Source organism: Etheostoma spectabile, chromosome 19 (assembly GCF_008692095.1).
Source record: "Etheostoma spectabile isolate EspeVRDwgs_2016 chromosome 19, UIUC_Espe_1.0, whole genome shotgun sequence".
NCBI classification, from domain to species: domain Eukaryota; kingdom Metazoa; phylum Chordata; class Actinopteri; order Perciformes; family Percidae; genus Etheostoma; species Etheostoma spectabile.
Window position 1 is genome coordinate 18,665,749 of NC_045751.1, and position 16,611 is coordinate 18,682,359.

The 16,611-nt window shown below is 44.1% G+C and overlaps 1 protein-coding gene across 4 annotated transcripts in view; it reads right to left on the minus strand.

Moving 5' to 3' along the window:
- LOC116707439 (kin of IRRE-like protein 1) overlaps positions 1–16,033 on the minus strand; it is a 32,806-nt gene extending 16,773 nt beyond the window's left edge. For all 4 annotated transcript variants that reach the window (XM_032544775.1, XM_032544773.1, XM_032544774.1 and 1 more), the window contains exons 1-2: positions 15,760–16,033; positions 2,195–2,344 (exon numbers count right to left, since the gene is read on the minus strand). In XM_032544775.1, the coding sequence (XP_032400666.1) occupies positions 2,195–2,344; positions 15,760–15,805 (196 nt within the window). In that variant the 5' untranslated portion in view covers positions 15,806–16,033. The remainder of the gene's footprint in view (positions 1–2,194; positions 2,345–15,759) is intronic.
- Between the last annotated feature and the right edge of the window lie 578 nt (positions 16,034–16,611).

The following is a 16,611-nucleotide window of genomic DNA, read 5'->3' on the forward strand; positions in this document are numbered from 1 at the left end:
GTAGCCATGTTTAAACAACAGAAAAGCATCCAAGATGCAAAGGCATGTAGGACAGGCATAGGGAAGGACTTGGACCACAAGAAAAGGCGCAATATTTTGAGAAAATATAGTTTATAGGCGGTGCAGATCCCTATGAGTTGGCTCCCACTTCTTGGACCCATGACGACCCGTTCCTGTATGACTCTTCCTTCAGTTGCATATCCCGATATAGTCAACTACTTGTTTTTCTCGCCAAGCCCATACACAGCAGCAGACCTAAATTTCTTCAAAGGTTTGGAGGCCTATACCCAGATGGTGTGTGGATGGGTGAGGGAGACGGTACCAAGTCATCAACGACTGTTGTGTTGTGATGGCCAAAGTAAGTAATGCAACAACGTCTTTAGTCAACCTAACCTTAACTGTATGACATCATTGCGATACTCAAGGTGTAGCCAAGTGACTCTCAATCATTTTTTAAAGAGCCCCAGTTTGCTATCTACACTACCTGAGTGAGTTTGAGCTTTGCCAACCACAAGTGCCTCCTTTCCTCTGATAACTTTTGGCATTCCTCTCCTTGGTTTTTAATAATTTTTGGAAGTCAATATTATTCCAAATGTTTTTTCTCGGTCTGACCTATTGGTTCAACCTAAAACCCGGCAATAATAACCATTTTCCTTGACAACGTTCTGGAGCTACTTCAGTGCCTGTGCTTTGTTGTGATGCGGAGTACCTCCATACGGAATACCTGCGTGAAAACCTTCTATAACAGATATTAGCCGGTCAGTGTCACCCACCGCTGACATGACAGCGGTGATGATGTGATGCTCCTCAACCAAGTGGAAGAGTGTCAGTCTGTAAAATGGGCCCGAGGGAGCTTCGCAGTTTCCCATCAAGCATTGGGTGATATGTGTAGAAAAGGTGGCCAAAGTTAACATCAACCTAAATAAGTGCACAGTTTGTCACAACATGGTTTGATGGGGCAGCCGCTCTCTTGGCCAAAACTGCTTTGCTGGCTCAATCTAGCTGTAACTACAAAAATATGTTGTCAGCATACATGAGACATGGCAGTTACATACACGCAATGTCGTACTGGGCGAGTGTGTCACTGTCATTAAAAATGCTGTGAGACAGCTGTGCATACAGGAAAACCAAATTCCACATCTGTAACACATGAAAGATCACAGATGACTTGAGAAGAAAATGATTTGCTTGTAAAAAAAAGACATTTTTTATCATAGGGCAACACTTAGCCCAGGGCTAGGAAATGAAAGCATGTCCTGTGCAGTCCGTAGCTGGTAGTTTAGTGGTTAATGCTCAAAGCACCACTGTGCAGCCTCGCAAAGCTGCAAGCATGGCTGTGGACTCTTAGTCTGGTTTTATATTAGCTGAGTTACTCCATAGTCTATCCACATACCCCCTGGTAACTGCAGAAGTATGCCATGGGATACAAGATACAAGAGTTGTAATGTGGTTGCCTTTTCTACTCTGTCATCATGACGTCTCCCCCTTCTCTATTGAGATCGATAGCACCATCTCATCCAAGATGGCTTAGAGGGATTATTTTTAAATTGAAGATTGAAAAAATCTAATTTACATTAAAGGGGAATACAAATACATGTAATTATAATTATTATGTACAACCTAACCCAAATAACAGACTAGGAGGAGTAACAACTGTATCAGTCCAAGTAAGAGTTATTTTGATGATGAGTAAAAACTTTTAAATTTAAAATGTTTTATTTATTTACTTCTTTTCTTCTCTTTTTATGTCCATTTAAATGAGGTTGTTGTATGTCTGTTGTGCATTTATTTGTGCTTGATGTCACGCTTTTTTTGGTCATCTTGGGAGGAATCTTGAGGCAGCAATCAGGGGTGGGATGGGGATTGTACTAAAATGATTTCATGTTGATTTTGTGATTTAAACTGCAAAATTTCCAAAAAACATAAGTTCAAAACATTTTTTTTTTAAATGTCTTCCCTCTGCACTCTAAAATGTGTCATAAGAAGTTAAACATGTAAATGGTGAGCTGTCTTAAAGAGTACCAGAAAGAACTTAAGGCCTTTACAACATTTCCACAGCTTTAAACATGCAGCAAGAAATGTTGCCTATCAGCAACTCCAATCCAAAAGTATCAGCATCAGCTTTGAAAAAGCCATCTTAGTCACATACTGAACAGAGTGAAGGAAGCCTGAGAGAGGCTGTATGATGTCTCACCCTGGAGGTCCTCGCCGATGCCCAGAGCCAAGCCGTCTTTGGTCCACTGAACAATGCCTGAGTAGTTGAAGACAACACAGGACAGGATCACCCTCTGGCCCCGCACCACCGACTGGTCTGCCGGCTCCTGAGAGAACCTTGCTGTCCACACTGGAGAGAAAGATAGAGAATTGGGAGAAACGGAGGGTTAAGTTAGAGACTTTCTCATTATTTTTTTTAACTGTGTACACTCTGCCAGCATGCTACTGTAAAATCATCCCAACCACGCAGCATATTACTGCATCTGTGGTGTTATGGTTAATTGATTGAAAACTGCATTCCCCAAGCAGAAACGGAATGCCATCTTTGATCCCACGTTGGCTTGCGGCCGTTAAAATAATGGCATGGAAAGACGGAGGTGTCAAAGAAGAGGGAATCAGAACAGAGTAAGAGAAGAAGAAGAAGCAGAAGAAGAAGAAGAAGAAGAAGAAAGAGAATGAAAGAAGACGAGGAGGTGGTTTAAAGCTGACTCAGTAGAGAAGAGCTGGGAGATCAAACAGGCAACTTCAGCCATAGGGTTTCTCACACCCCTTTTCTTCTTCTAGTTCCAGACCTTTATTTCTTCAAAACTCTCTGGCCCTCCCTCTGTTTCTCCCTTCTTCATTCCTCCCTATGAGTCATCTCCCAGGCTTCCACTCCACAACTAAAACTACAGTGGTTGTCATTGTCTACTACACTCTCTCCCTTTAGTCTGCAGTCCACTCTTACAGCAGACAGACCAGCGGCATGCTTGCCCACCGACCGGCTGTCTAATATGTGGGGAATAACCAGAAAAAAAAACCTCTGCTATTGTTTCACGCTGTATGATGACAAGTTGTAATTAGCTGTCCCTTGAAGACATGACACCCGTACAATAGAGGAGAGGCGATCACTGTGGAGGATTTGCATCTCGCTTTAAATTTCCATTCTTTCCATTCTGTCTCTTGCTTCCATTTTTCTCCCCTCTCCCACTTGTTATTTCAAGGAATCTTGTACTGTGGATCATTAACCCAATGCTGCGTAGTACACCCTCCTCATCCTCCAGCCATTACCTCTCTCCTTCCATTCTCTCTCTATAATGTTGTATGTCCTTTATCCAAATTGCTTTGCTTCACTCTGTGCTTTTCCCCAAATATGTATGCATCCCTACTCGCCTCCTTCACTTTGTACATCTATAATGCTGTCTATGAATGTCCTTTTGCCTGCACTGATTTTCCTCTACCTCTCCTCCACTGTATGGGCCTCATTCTTTCTATATACATATATAATGCTGTATATGTCCTTTTACCCATAATGCTTTCTATTTCTGTGTTCCTCCTCCTCGCTGGTTGGAAGGGGGTTAGAGGCGGACTGTCACAACTCATTTATCACATTAAATATCAGCCCTCCAGCACTTTCTTTCTCCCTCTCTTTCTCATTCCCCCATCTCTCTCTTCTCTCACTTTTTCCCTCACTTCCTTTTTTTCACCTCCTACCATTTACATCTCTCCTTCTCACTTGTGTCTCCACTTTTTTTTATCTCACCCCCCCTTTTCCCGTACACTCCCTCTCTCATTCCCTCACACATTCTCCCTCTGAGCCCTCCAGCTCTTTTCTAAAGGTTCCCATCTCTCACTATTTTTTAACAACTGCCATATGCCTCTGCACCCCACCTACTGCCTCGCACAATGACCCTCGGTCCCTATCCCTCACATTTCCCCCTCTCTTTCATATACACAGACATGCACTTTCCCCTTATCATGTCAGATTTGATGTGATTTGCAGTGGTACAATATGCCTGATAATACAAAAGAACCCAGTCATGCAAAAAGATTTCCTTACCAATCATAACAATGGCTTCTGACAGTGCAGCACATTAATATTCTGAAGATAAAGGAGATGTGCGAGGATACACAGTGAAAAGGGAATCAGATGCACATGGAGATCTGAGACACGCATACCTAGAATTATTTAGTACTGAACCAAAAATAATAATAGCGGACCGTAATTTGCTCCCTGAGGAACACCCAAATGAACTGGAATAAACAAAGACAAACAACAACAGAGCAACAATGATTGGCTATGAAAAGTTAGGAAGTAAAAGTCATGTCATATAAGTCAAAAAGCCTTCAACTGTAAACATTGACAAAAAGCACCACAAGAATGCATGTTTTCACCAGCCAGCAACCACCATAGCTCAACAAAATGTCTTAATTACGGTAAAAGATTTTTCAAAGAAAGAAGAAAACTATGACTGTATAGAGGTAAATAAGAAACAACTATCCATTTACTTGCACTACAAAGTCAGTATATTTATTACATAAGAAATTAGATATGGGTTAGTTCATTTCACTTCTTTAATATTTCTCAATCATCCTCTTACTATGAGGGATGGGGTCCAACGTGAATATATAATTTTCTATCAAAGTTGGAATACGTTTTGGTCTTTTAGAATGTAGAAATTCACCGGTTTGAAGTGGGCGGGGCTCAGTTGGAAATAAGTTAAAAATAATATTTATTTTTCAAAATTTTTATTGTTGCTCGTTTTTGTGATTTTGTCTGAACTTTTTCACAAGTCGTGTTTCATTGTTAAGCACATTTCAAGCAAAACTGTGGCAAAAAATAGAAATACCAAATATTTCTCCCGTTTCAGGGTTTCGCTGCTGTCGGCGTTCGGGCCTTAATTAGGCCATCAAATGGTTCAAATTCCATCAAATGGTTTGGCGCAAAACCACCTCCAGCAAGCGTAAAAACAAAATTCATGAAGTTTTATAGAAATTGTCAATTCCATCCAGCCTTTCTAATGTGATACTTCGAAATGTGCATAAAGATACGTTAATGGAAACACAGCTACTGAAAACCGCTGTCTGCTACTGTTGAAAACATGTTTTACAGCTGTGAAAACCAACATGGTTAACTGAAAGGTGCTAAAAAGCTTCATGTACCTGAGAGTGACCACATAGTCTGCAGATTAAATGTTACATATGCACTGAGCCTATTATAGCAAACACATGTGGCAGTGATGTAGTAGTAATTGAGGATGATCATTTATAATCACCTAGATATTTCAGAAAAACTAACCTTATAAACAAAAGGTTATTATTGAGAGTATAGATTTGTGCTTTCATTTCTTGTAAGCACCCTAATTTGATACAACTCGCATTCATCTAATCGCAATTACTGGAATGTACAGTGTGGGTTCATACTATCTTAAAAAGCATAACAAGCCTTTTCCCAGATATACATGGGTGTAAAGAGAATTTAGCTGGGTTTAAACTAACACACAACCTTGACAGTAGCCCGGGGGCAAGCAAATCCTTTCCTCCACCACCTCAGATATGTTAGCTGGAGGTATTCCCTCAACTGCCTCAGTAAACCACAAACATAATCCAAACTGAATACTTCTGAGTATTTAGTACTCTACACAATCTGCAGCGAAAGCACCCATGCAAAAAGGCTGAGGTCTGAAAACACTGACTCATTTCAACATGTGCTCATCGCCTTCTGATTTCCATATTACCCAGTTAACACTTGTCAACATGACGAGTATGTGCTTGTGTGCGCGTGTGTCTGTGTGTTTAACGAAGGAAATCTACACGCAGCGAGCAGTTAGAGCAAAGGCAGGACAAGAAAGCTTATGCGAGGGAGCTTGTGTTCTTTCATTATGTGGGTTATGCTGCAGTGACAAATTTAGAGTGTGTCCTGATTTCCTTGAGTCACTGATCCCCAAGATACCACCGGGAGACTCCGAGCACTCTGTCCACACAAACGCCACGATCACAAAGAGCTGCGACCATGGCCACATGCACTGGGACGCGCACACACAAACAAAAACAGGCGCTACAGATGACCTAACCTTCACCACATGGGCTAACAATTTCCTGTCAACACAAACAAAACCACAGCCCCAAACATATAATCCACACGTACAAGGCGGTTTCCAGAACATGGATTAAACCACAACTCTGGCCTAAACCGTCAAGTCAGCGGAGCATCTCCATCTCCATTGGGAAATGGTCTCAGTTTAGTCTAGGATTAAGTACAGCCCTAGTCAAAGTTTGTGAAGGGATTAGGGTTAAACTGGAGCCTAGGACAACAGCCCTGCAGACACTGTGACACCAGCCTCGGCTTGTCAAAGCAGACACAAAGCTAAAGGCGAGCACGCACAGCTTGGCCGGGTGACTCACCAAAAGCATGGCCACACGCCGCCATAGTGTGAACCACCACAGCAATTTAGCCCAAGAGCACATCTCGCACCATGCAATGGGGTTTTAATAGCAAGGTAATGAACCGTCAATTTGTTGCTGAAAAGTACTGAAAGGGTATATGCATGGAAAGATGTGTGGAGCTATTTTAAGTATGGGTGCTGCTCATATGCCCTGCATTTCTTAATTTGCCACACACCCTGCTGTTAGGTGGTGAATGTCAAATCTTGCTTCACAGCATTTAGATGCAGGCTTGCCTCGCCTCTGTCTGTCTATGGGACAGGAGACGAGTGATGCCATGCCGTAGAGGGTTCTGGGAAAGGTTCACTGATGGTATTCAGTCTCATTAAATCAGATGCTATTAAGTAAAAAGGCATTTGTATGGATTGTTATGCTTCGATCTAATTATCTTTGTGTCTGGCCCTCCCTGTACCCCTCTGCACCCCTCTAACAAAGTCCCCCTGCCTTCCTTTCCCTCGCTCCTCTCCAGCCAATCCCACGCTTCGGCTGGATCACAGACTTGCATCACCATAGCAACAGCTGACGTGTAAAGTAACTGCCCAAAAAAAAAAGTTTTCTGTACGAGCGTGTCTGCGAGCGTACAGGCGTATGTGCATCTGTGTGTATGATGAAATCCTCCCCAGTGTTTGGTACACCCATTTTTTGAAAAAAAAGAAAAACATTTTTCAATGACCTCATCCTCCCTCCACCTATCCAATTTATAGTCAGGCGGCCGCACTGGCCTCTCATTATTTCATCTCTTTAACCCCCCCCTTCACTGTTAGTCAATCCGTCCTAAATTGATTTTGTTATCTGTCTAATTCCATATCGCCGCTGCGGGTGGCCGATGTGTTAGTTTTATGGAGGGGCTGCCTGACAATGAGATGCAGGAATAGGGGAACAAAGAGACGGCGAGGTCCACAGACACAGAGCTGTGAAGTGTAACGGAGGAGGATGACATCATTGTTTCAGGACAAAGTTGCAGCCATAGGAGTCATGCAGTCCTTGCTGTTCTCTGAATATTACTGTACATACATCTGGGTTTCAGTCCGTCAGTCAGTCTGTGCACTGACGGATGTGTGCTTCCATTAGTGTTCAGTGTTTTTTTTTTTTTCGGATTTAGTTCAGAAAGCTAGATTTTGTTGTCAATGAATGTTTTGTCAGCCAACTAATCAATAAATCAACCAATCATTTCAACTCTAAAATCTATACATGTACGAGTGTATGCAGTTCCTGCCTGTGTTTATGTGGCTGTGGGACTTCTACCACCTGTGCGTGCCTTTTCTCAACAACATGGCCGCCATGGCAGGACAGCCAAAATAACCCATAACCATGGTGAAGGCGCTATAGGAAGTAACCAGAGACATACTGTAGATGGATTGGAGCGGGGGGTGAAAGGAGGCGACCCACTGAGCCCACTGACACCGTGTCACTCAAACACAAAGGTGACTCCTGGAGGTGGGGACGGAGCAGAGGGAAGATCAGGGCCGAGGGGAGGAAGATCCAGAAAGAGAAAGACATCGACTCGTTCCTTTGTTTGCCGCATTGTCTGCCTGCTCGCTCCCTTCCTCTGTCACCTTACCTTGCCGTCCTCCCCCTTACTAGCAGTCAGCAACCTCTCTCTTTATTCATCTCTTTTGTGGCCTTGCCCCCTTCTCATTACCTATTCACTTCCTTTTGTCTGCCAGGCATCTACTCAGAAACCCCCTTTGTCCCTCCGCCGACCACCTTATTCCCTTCTTGGGCTACCTTTCCACCTTTAAGCATATCTGCTTCTCTTTCCCTCCATCACTCCTCCCTCTCATTCCTTCTCTCCATTACTACCAAAATGGTTGCTGTGGAAACATGTTTATTTGAAAATGGCGGGAGGAAAATTGTGTCTGCGCTTTGTCTGTCCATTTTGATACTAACGTGAGCGCATGTCCTGTCAAGGTGTGCACAACACTCATTTTCTATAAATGTTTGTGCGTGTGTGTGTGTGTGTGTGTGTGTGTGTGTGTGTGTGTGTGTGTGTGTCTGTGTGCGCGTGTGTGCCACCCTTCCATTCTCTGAGGCTCCCCTCAAACACGCATTTCACATCTCAAGAGCTTTATTTGTACCAAACTTCTGTTACAGACATTGTTACCATAGCTACAGCCAGTGAGGACCACTGACACAATGACAGACACAGTGGCCATGGCAACCCCAGGATCAGTAGTGGTGGGTAATATGATAATTCACGGACGAGGCATCTGACACATTACGGGCAACATGAATATGCTCAAGCGCTGGGAAGCCGGCCCGTCGCTGGTAATCCACGAGCCTTTGTGCGGCCAACACGCTGCGCAGCTGACAAAGAATACTCCGCTGTAACCAAGGGTGACCAGAACTAACAATAGCCGTCCTCTGGATAAGCTGGACAAGGGGATACATACATTTCAAGCTGCTTCTCTCTGCAGTAGTGTGCTGGGTAGCTTGTAGCGCAGGGGTCGCCACAGAATTCAACTGGCACAATCAATATCATAATAAATCAATAGTGGCAAAAGGCAGTAGTTCCCTATTGATTTGTGGCAGCGACCCATTCCTAAATCCACTCTGTCTCTAAATGCCACGTGATCCAGCACGTTAACATCTGCACCATCAGCTGTGACAGCTTTCAGATGGTGCGCCGATCCACTTTCCCGTTACAGTACGGCATGGTAATGGAATCCAGCAGGACTATTTTACAAGCAGCGTCCCATCGATAAATCACCTCCTCCAAGGTCTGCTTTAATTCAATCCAGCGTAATCTCATTTTATTGGTATGTACTGTAGCTTCGTGCAATGTCATCTGTCGCAAACCATCCAATAAAAGCCCGGGGCCTTGACCTCCTAGAGCAAAGTAATATTCATACGGAGCCCCTCGCCAATACTCTCATCAGTTCATACTGTCACTTTGAAGAGGAGACTTCTTTGTTGATAGCACACACACTTAAAGACTAGACAACAAAGTGAGCGGGGGTGTTAATAAATCTTGGTTGAGTATTGTGGACTATTAAATTTTAAAGCCTTTGGATTCAACAAATACAGCTTGTAGCGTGGACTTGGTCTGGTGCTTTTGTTCACAGTTTGGGCTAGGACATTTTCAATTCTATTTATATAGCGCCAAATCACAACAACAGTTATCTCATTGCGCTTTTCATAAAAAGAGCAGGTCTAGATCGTACTCTGTGATGTTATTTACAGAAACCCAACCATTACAAAATGAAATTGAGTGGCCTGCACCCCATTATACAGCTAAGGAAGGAACTAAAACACTAACTAACTGCATAGGGCCGGGTATCAGACACTTTTAAGGAATTGACTGAAATAACCCAGTACAAGTAGTAAGTAGTATTGAAATTTTCCAACCATACCTGCATTCGATCCTTTGTGTACCCAGATCTAGAAAGAAAATGACTATTTGTATGGCTTTTATTGCAGCCAATCACTGCAAGCGTTAAATTTAATGTGGTGTGTTGGCAGTTCAGTGTGCCAAGATGCTGCCATTAACACAATGGATATCGAATGAAGCAAATAAAAAAAGGTATCAAATGAAGTATTGGTATCCGTATCACTTTAAGGGTACTGGCATTGGTAATTGTATTGTAATTTTTTTGAACGATACCTGCCATACAACTGTGAGCCATCCTATCACCCAACATCAATGTTGGACCTCACTAACACTCTGATTGTTGAGTGTGTGCAAATACCTGCAGCTAGGTTCCAAAATATTGCGGAGAGCCTGAAACCTGAAAGCCTGTTACAGCAGAATATTAATGTCTATGGTCTACATATTTTCGGCCATGTAGAAGTATCTTTCATCAACTACACATGACAAGATGTAAACTAGGTGAAGCCTAATCTGGAACTAAAAGCATGGGCATACTGAGTTAAGACAAGCCCTGAGGGTATATTAGGTTGACAGTGGCAGTCTTGGACAAAATAATGCATCTGCACAAAATGGTTTTAATGGCCGGCCTTAAAAGCCATTAATGATTACTACTACTAAGAGATGGCTCACTCATTACTCATAGTCGGCAAACATTTAGCCTGCAGGCCGTTATATTACATGACGACGAGGGGACGGCGAGCGTTGCCGTACTGTGGTAACCGATTTAGTTGGACGGCTGACCCTAATGTTGTTATTGTAAGGGGAAGATGGATGGAGCGAGTCAAATCTCTCTGTCTATTGGCCCTGTCCCTGTAGAGGAGCACAAACTGGGAGAGCGGAGAAATGAAGTGACATCATCAGCGTCAGCCACATTCCTGCGGAGGGAGGGGGCGAGGGGAGAGGGGGGGGGAGACGAAGGAGGAGGAGGAGAATGTCCCAAAACTTTTGAGGTTACAGGACCGACCTCCCCCCTCCCCCATCCCCTTAGACACACACTCGCACACAAATGCATCTATTCTCCCTCCCTCTACTTGTGTGTGCACATGTTTTCCAGTGCACGTTTGTGTGTTTGTGTGCTTGTATATGTGTGTGTGTGTGTGTGTGTTACAGTACATGTGCTCCTCTTCCTCATCATGCGCTCCCTGTTTTAATTAATGTGCTTCTCCTCCTGTCCCCTCCCCCCCACTCATACCACCCCCTCCCCTCTTCTCTTTCTCTCTCCACCGACCAGAGGAATGCAAGAACCACATCTGGAACTTATTAGAGAGCAAGAGAGAGAAAGGGGTAGATGGAAAGAGAAGGAGAAGTAATGGAGGGGGGGGGGGAGAGAGAGAGAAAAAAGAGATTGGAGGGAAAAAAAGAAGTCCAGGAGGGGACAGAAAGAGAGAAAAGAATGAACTTTGGTAAGCAAGAAAGAGAATCATGTTGGGAAAGAAAGTGAAGAAGAAAGTTAACAGCAACACCGATTAATGCCAATTAACCTGGGAGGGGACGGGGGCAGGGGAAGGGCTCAGCTGGCACCTCACATGTGGCTTCAACCACTCCAAATTCCAGCGCAAATGTAGCCTTTGAACCGACCTGGACCATATTCTGTCTGAATGAGCAGCTTCACTGTCCCCACTGAAGAGGCAGTCAGGCCTGAGTAATAGTCCCTTTCTCTCTGCCGCTGGCCTCCCGACCACTCCTCCTCCTCCTCCTCGGTCCTCGTCCCTCTCAGCTCTCTCCTGGCTTGCTTTTCTTTTTATCCAGCAGACCCTCCTCCCACACTACAATACTATGATCCCCCCCTCCCCACCACCTTTAAAACAAACCAAAAGAAGTCTAATCACTCTATCAGGCTTCACCCACCTGCCCGCAAGACTCCCCCTCTTTGTCCCCCTACTTCTTGCCCAAAACAACTTTTTCTGCAACCCGCCCCACCCCCTCCCTATCACCCCAAATTGGTGCTCGCTGCAGAATGTGGCCGTGCAGTTACAGGAAAAACAAGTCCAATAGATTCAGTCAGATGTGATAAAGTGTTCCTCTCTTGCTCGGGGGACTCTGCATAAAGAAACATTTTTAAGGGGATGTGTGTGTGTTTTTCCCCTCCGTCATTTTATAACTTGGATGCCCCAGGCTTGTCAAACACAATCAGATTACGGGGCCTTTAAATCCTGGGGCTTCACTGTAGAGGAACGTGTAGCCGTTGAGGGTGCTCAAAGGAAATGTGTACACTTCGTTTTTTTACCGGATGTATGCCTGACCTTCAGATTGATACTGAATTATCTGACTAAATTCTTCAGTACCTCATCAGGTTTTTTACTCAGTCGTCTGAATGCTGGCACGTAAGCTGCTTCTTTTGTTTCCCAGGCGCCGCTTCAAAAAGCATTACAGGGCACTCGTGTCCAGTGGAATGATCTTAAACAAACTTATCAACTGAGAAAGGCCATCAACATGTCACTTATTGACAAAATCCCGCCGCAACAGAAATGCCAAGAATTTGTTGATTGAATGGAACCCAATGGAGAACAACAGGCGTGGACGTGCTCCATTCTCCGATTGAACTTTACAACTGGTTCAGTGATTGCTTTCAGTGGCTGATGTCGATTAGAGATGCTTTTCGGTAAACAGACTTCATTCAGATTCAATTAAAAAAAAAAAAAAAACATGACCCAAAATTGCACATTAAGGGTAGGATGCTCTCTCCAGAGCCATACCTCGCTCGCTGGGATCAAAATTAAAAACAGACTTCTGTGTCACTCCAGATCTACACCCGGGAGCATAGCACCACGTAATGGTACGATAGCCTTGAAACCATGGCAGAACACTTTCAGGTTCACAGAGATATGAATAGTTCTATAAATAATAATCCACAAGGTCATCTCATTGGAGGATGTTGACAAGTTTGAGTTGCTCAATGGGGTTATAACCCCCCAGCATCAACTTCCAGAAGGCGACATTGGGGACTTAAAACACCAAACACCGTATGAGTTCCTTTAGGTGGCCCTTTTTTCTTCATCAGCCACAGTAGCTACCACTGTGCATGTTAAATGTATCATAGAGATTATCTGAGCACAAACTAGTGCTCCCGAGTGCCGTTTTAGTGGACATTACATCCCACTATGTCCCCATTTTTTTGTAACCAATATTAAGTGCTTCAATTTCTCCAGGTCTGCATGAGCTTAATGAAACGGAGGTCTTGGTTCGTTGGATTAGCTCAAGATTTTTTGATGTTGTTGTGAAAACATAAAAGCCATCACTTGCTGTGTTAAGGAATATTTGTTTACCCAGCAGTATCGCATAGAGAGTGGAAAAATGTCTTTCGATGAAAATGTCTCTGAGAATTCCTGGCAAGAATGCATCAAATGTTGTTAATCAGCGGCTTTAACAGAGTGTTTTAGTATCGCAATGGATTCTTTATGAGGCTTTCCCAATTCTTCATTGTTATTTGAACTATTACAGCCCACTTTGAGTCATTAACATCACATGAGAGGTAGTAGAAACACAACTTTGCTGATCAAAAAACCCTTGAGCAACCCTTCTTTTTTCTGGGTGTAAAAAGCCCCCTGAATGTGTCTGACTCTTCCATTATCTGATTATTTTGACGTAGAATCTGTCTGAGGTCTATGCTTCCCAGCTCGGCTGTGTGATTCAGGGCCTGAGCGTACAGTACAGGCAGCAGCTCGTGGCCTCTGTCCGCACAAAAAGACAGAGGCTGACAAATGGCACACCTGCACTGGAGCCTTTGTCCGAGTCAGCACTTGAGCCGAGCGTCTGGGCTATAGGTGCAGTGCTGCAAGTCCAGCCTCAAGGCTCTCCTGCTCATTAGGAAGTTAAAGGCGTGTGTCTGCAATGATTGATTATGCAGTAACATTTAACAGCTGCATTAATGGTGGCGCTTGCTTGGGACTTATGACCAAGTTGGTGTGTAGGTATACAAAGCTGGGATGCTAAATCAATCACTCCAGTGGTGTTGCTAGTAGAGATACAGTCAATCGAAATCACTTAAGAAACATTCGGATTCACAAAAGCTTTAATTAGCTGCTCGACTAATAATAACCCTGCAGTCATTAGCACTACTAGGCAATTACATGTGTGCAAATTGCAGGCCATGAAATTCTGTTTTACTTGTCTAATGAAGAGATAAGAGTCTGGGTGCTCTTAAGAAAAAAGCGCCCGACCTAACGCAAGCATGATCTCTTTTGAGGAGCTAATCGTCTCATCTCTCTCTGGGTTAGGTTTACTCATCGCACCCAAATGCAAAAAAACCACAGTGTAACATTTGAGACTGTGCTTTTATTACACCGTTTTAAATCTTACGAAACAAAATGCAGCCTGCTAATCTTGTCTTCGGGAAACCCTTTGAGAGCAAATGTCTTTTTGTTTGAGAGCCCAACATGGAGTTATAACGGATTACACAGTTGTAACAGTGGAACAACAGACAATAGGACGCATGGCTTCACACATGTAAATAGGCTGTGTGTTTGTGTGTGTTTGTGTGTGTGTTTGTGTGTGTTTGTGTTTCCTGCTTATGCACATCTGCAAGTGTTACTGAGATCGTCATGTGGACTGAACGGTTTATGAGTGGACAGACAGGGCAACAGCATGTGACAAAGTGTCTCGATGGAGAGAGAAGGGGGGTGTCTGTGTGACGACTGCCACATTGTGTCATATGTGGATTCACAAATTTCCCTGATCTGTCGATGAAAAGGAGCCTACTGTGTATAGGTCGTAGTGTGCTTGCATGAGACCCCAACAACACACTATGGGTGGATGCTGAGCACGGCAAGGCTGGCTGAGCGATACAAAGCCTGGCAGACACGGTGACATCATCCCTTTCCATACCTTCCCTTCCCCGAACACGCCCCCTACCTATGATGAAGTGATGGACTGGCCGGCCAGCCGCCAGCAATGCACGCTCCCGGTCAGCCAAGGTAGACAATAGAGAGAGAAAAAGGGTGGTTTGCTGTGGCTGTGTGGCCACGACGACACACATACTGTATACATCTCGATCAAACAGGTAGCTTATAAAAAGATTACAACCATCCTCCTACTTCAGCCTCCCGTCTCCCAGCAACTCGGCTACAGCTGTGATTATCATAAGCCAATAACCTACCTGGCACCCCACAGGTACAGAGGGGGAGCAGATGCATGGGCGCCGCTGCAGCTGCTACTGCACACGCCTCATTGTGCTGTTAAAATGCACAGAGAGGGTGAAAATGGGCTTTGTGTCAAGCACACAGGTAGGACACAAGGACAGGAGCAGCAGAGGGGCGGTGTGCGTGTGTGTGTGTGTGTGTGTGTGTGTGTGTGTGTGTGTATCACTACAGAGGCTGGTAGCAGTGGTCTCATTGACTGACAAGCCATTGAGATGCGATAGCAGTGTGGAAGTGCTGCTGGCATGTAGAGCAGCGCTGGTCAATCACTGTCATTCCCGTCACGTCTTCAGCGCCTCACCACGGTCAGGGCCGTGTGAATAACGCCAGCGCGGGCTCGTCATGTATGCAAAAGGTCATTAAGTCCGGTGGGCGCGCGCGCGTCATGTTCAAGTTGGACGAACGCACGCGCACACAAGGACCGTATTTTATTATTCATTATTATTACATTATGTTCGCACAAGTATAGAGGCCCGCGACAATGGTCATAAAGAGAAAAAAAAAAAAAAAGTGTGGCGATCCATTGCTGCGGTGCGGACACGCAGACACACACGCGCTCACACGTAGCTGCACGTGCGCGTACACACACGCCTAAGGTGATCCATTGCTGCGGTTCATAAGGGAATGCTATGAAATCACGTTATATGCCTTTCTCGTTTTCTCCCTGACACACACACACACACACACACACACACACACACACACACACTTCTGAAGGAATAGGCTACTAACGTTGGGCTCTGTCTCTTTTAAAGCCTCTGTAGTTTCACACAACATTCAATTTAAACGTTATTTGCAGTGAATGATGCGCTAAAAAGATGAGAAATGCAGTCTTACCAGTTTGAAAACTCAACAGCAAACTCAGGAGCAGCAGCCTCTGCATGGTTCAGCCGACCAATAAGTCCGTTATTGGCTCAAACCTCCGTGAGGAAAGCATCAAAAAGCGGGAGTTTACTGACTTTATTAATAATTATACAAAGAACAATAATCCTCCTGCGTCGTCCTTCCTCGTTTGTCCGCTGACTCGGTTTGGACTTGCTCAGCTTTTACACCATTTCACTGCTTTTTTCACCTCTCTCCTCTTCTTTGCTCTCCAGCGACAGTCCGTTTTCTACTCCACACTGAGGCGGTAAGCTAGCACCAATGACGCATCAAACTTCCGGTCACTTTCTTCAAAGTAAAACCCACATTCAAGATAATACATTGGTAGAGAATGTTCAATAATTGCAATTAGTAAATCTTAGATAGCCCAGTAATACATTATTGACAAATGTGGTAGGCTACTCATATAATATATACATAATATTTTTTTCTAGATCCTATTTAAGGTGTGCATTGTGTTTCAGAGGTTGAATTAGGTTTTTCTTTAAAATAGAGTAGGCCTATATTTCCTTCAAAATAAAAGCCGTCTTCCGAAGTACAAGGATGACATCAGCGTGCCCAGTGACCTTCTGTAACCCAGAATCTTTTCTGGCAATTGTCCTTATTCCATTATTTTTTTGGAAGCTTTAAGGGATACATAGCTGTTAACTGCTGTTAAGGAATTAGTTTACCTGACAAATAAAATAGAAGTTCACCCAATGTGACCACGCTTTACTTCCGGTGTTGCCCTCGCTGTAATCTCTCTGACTTGACGTCACATTCTCGTTAACGGGGCATTCCTCTCTCTCTCTCTCTCTCTCTCTCTCT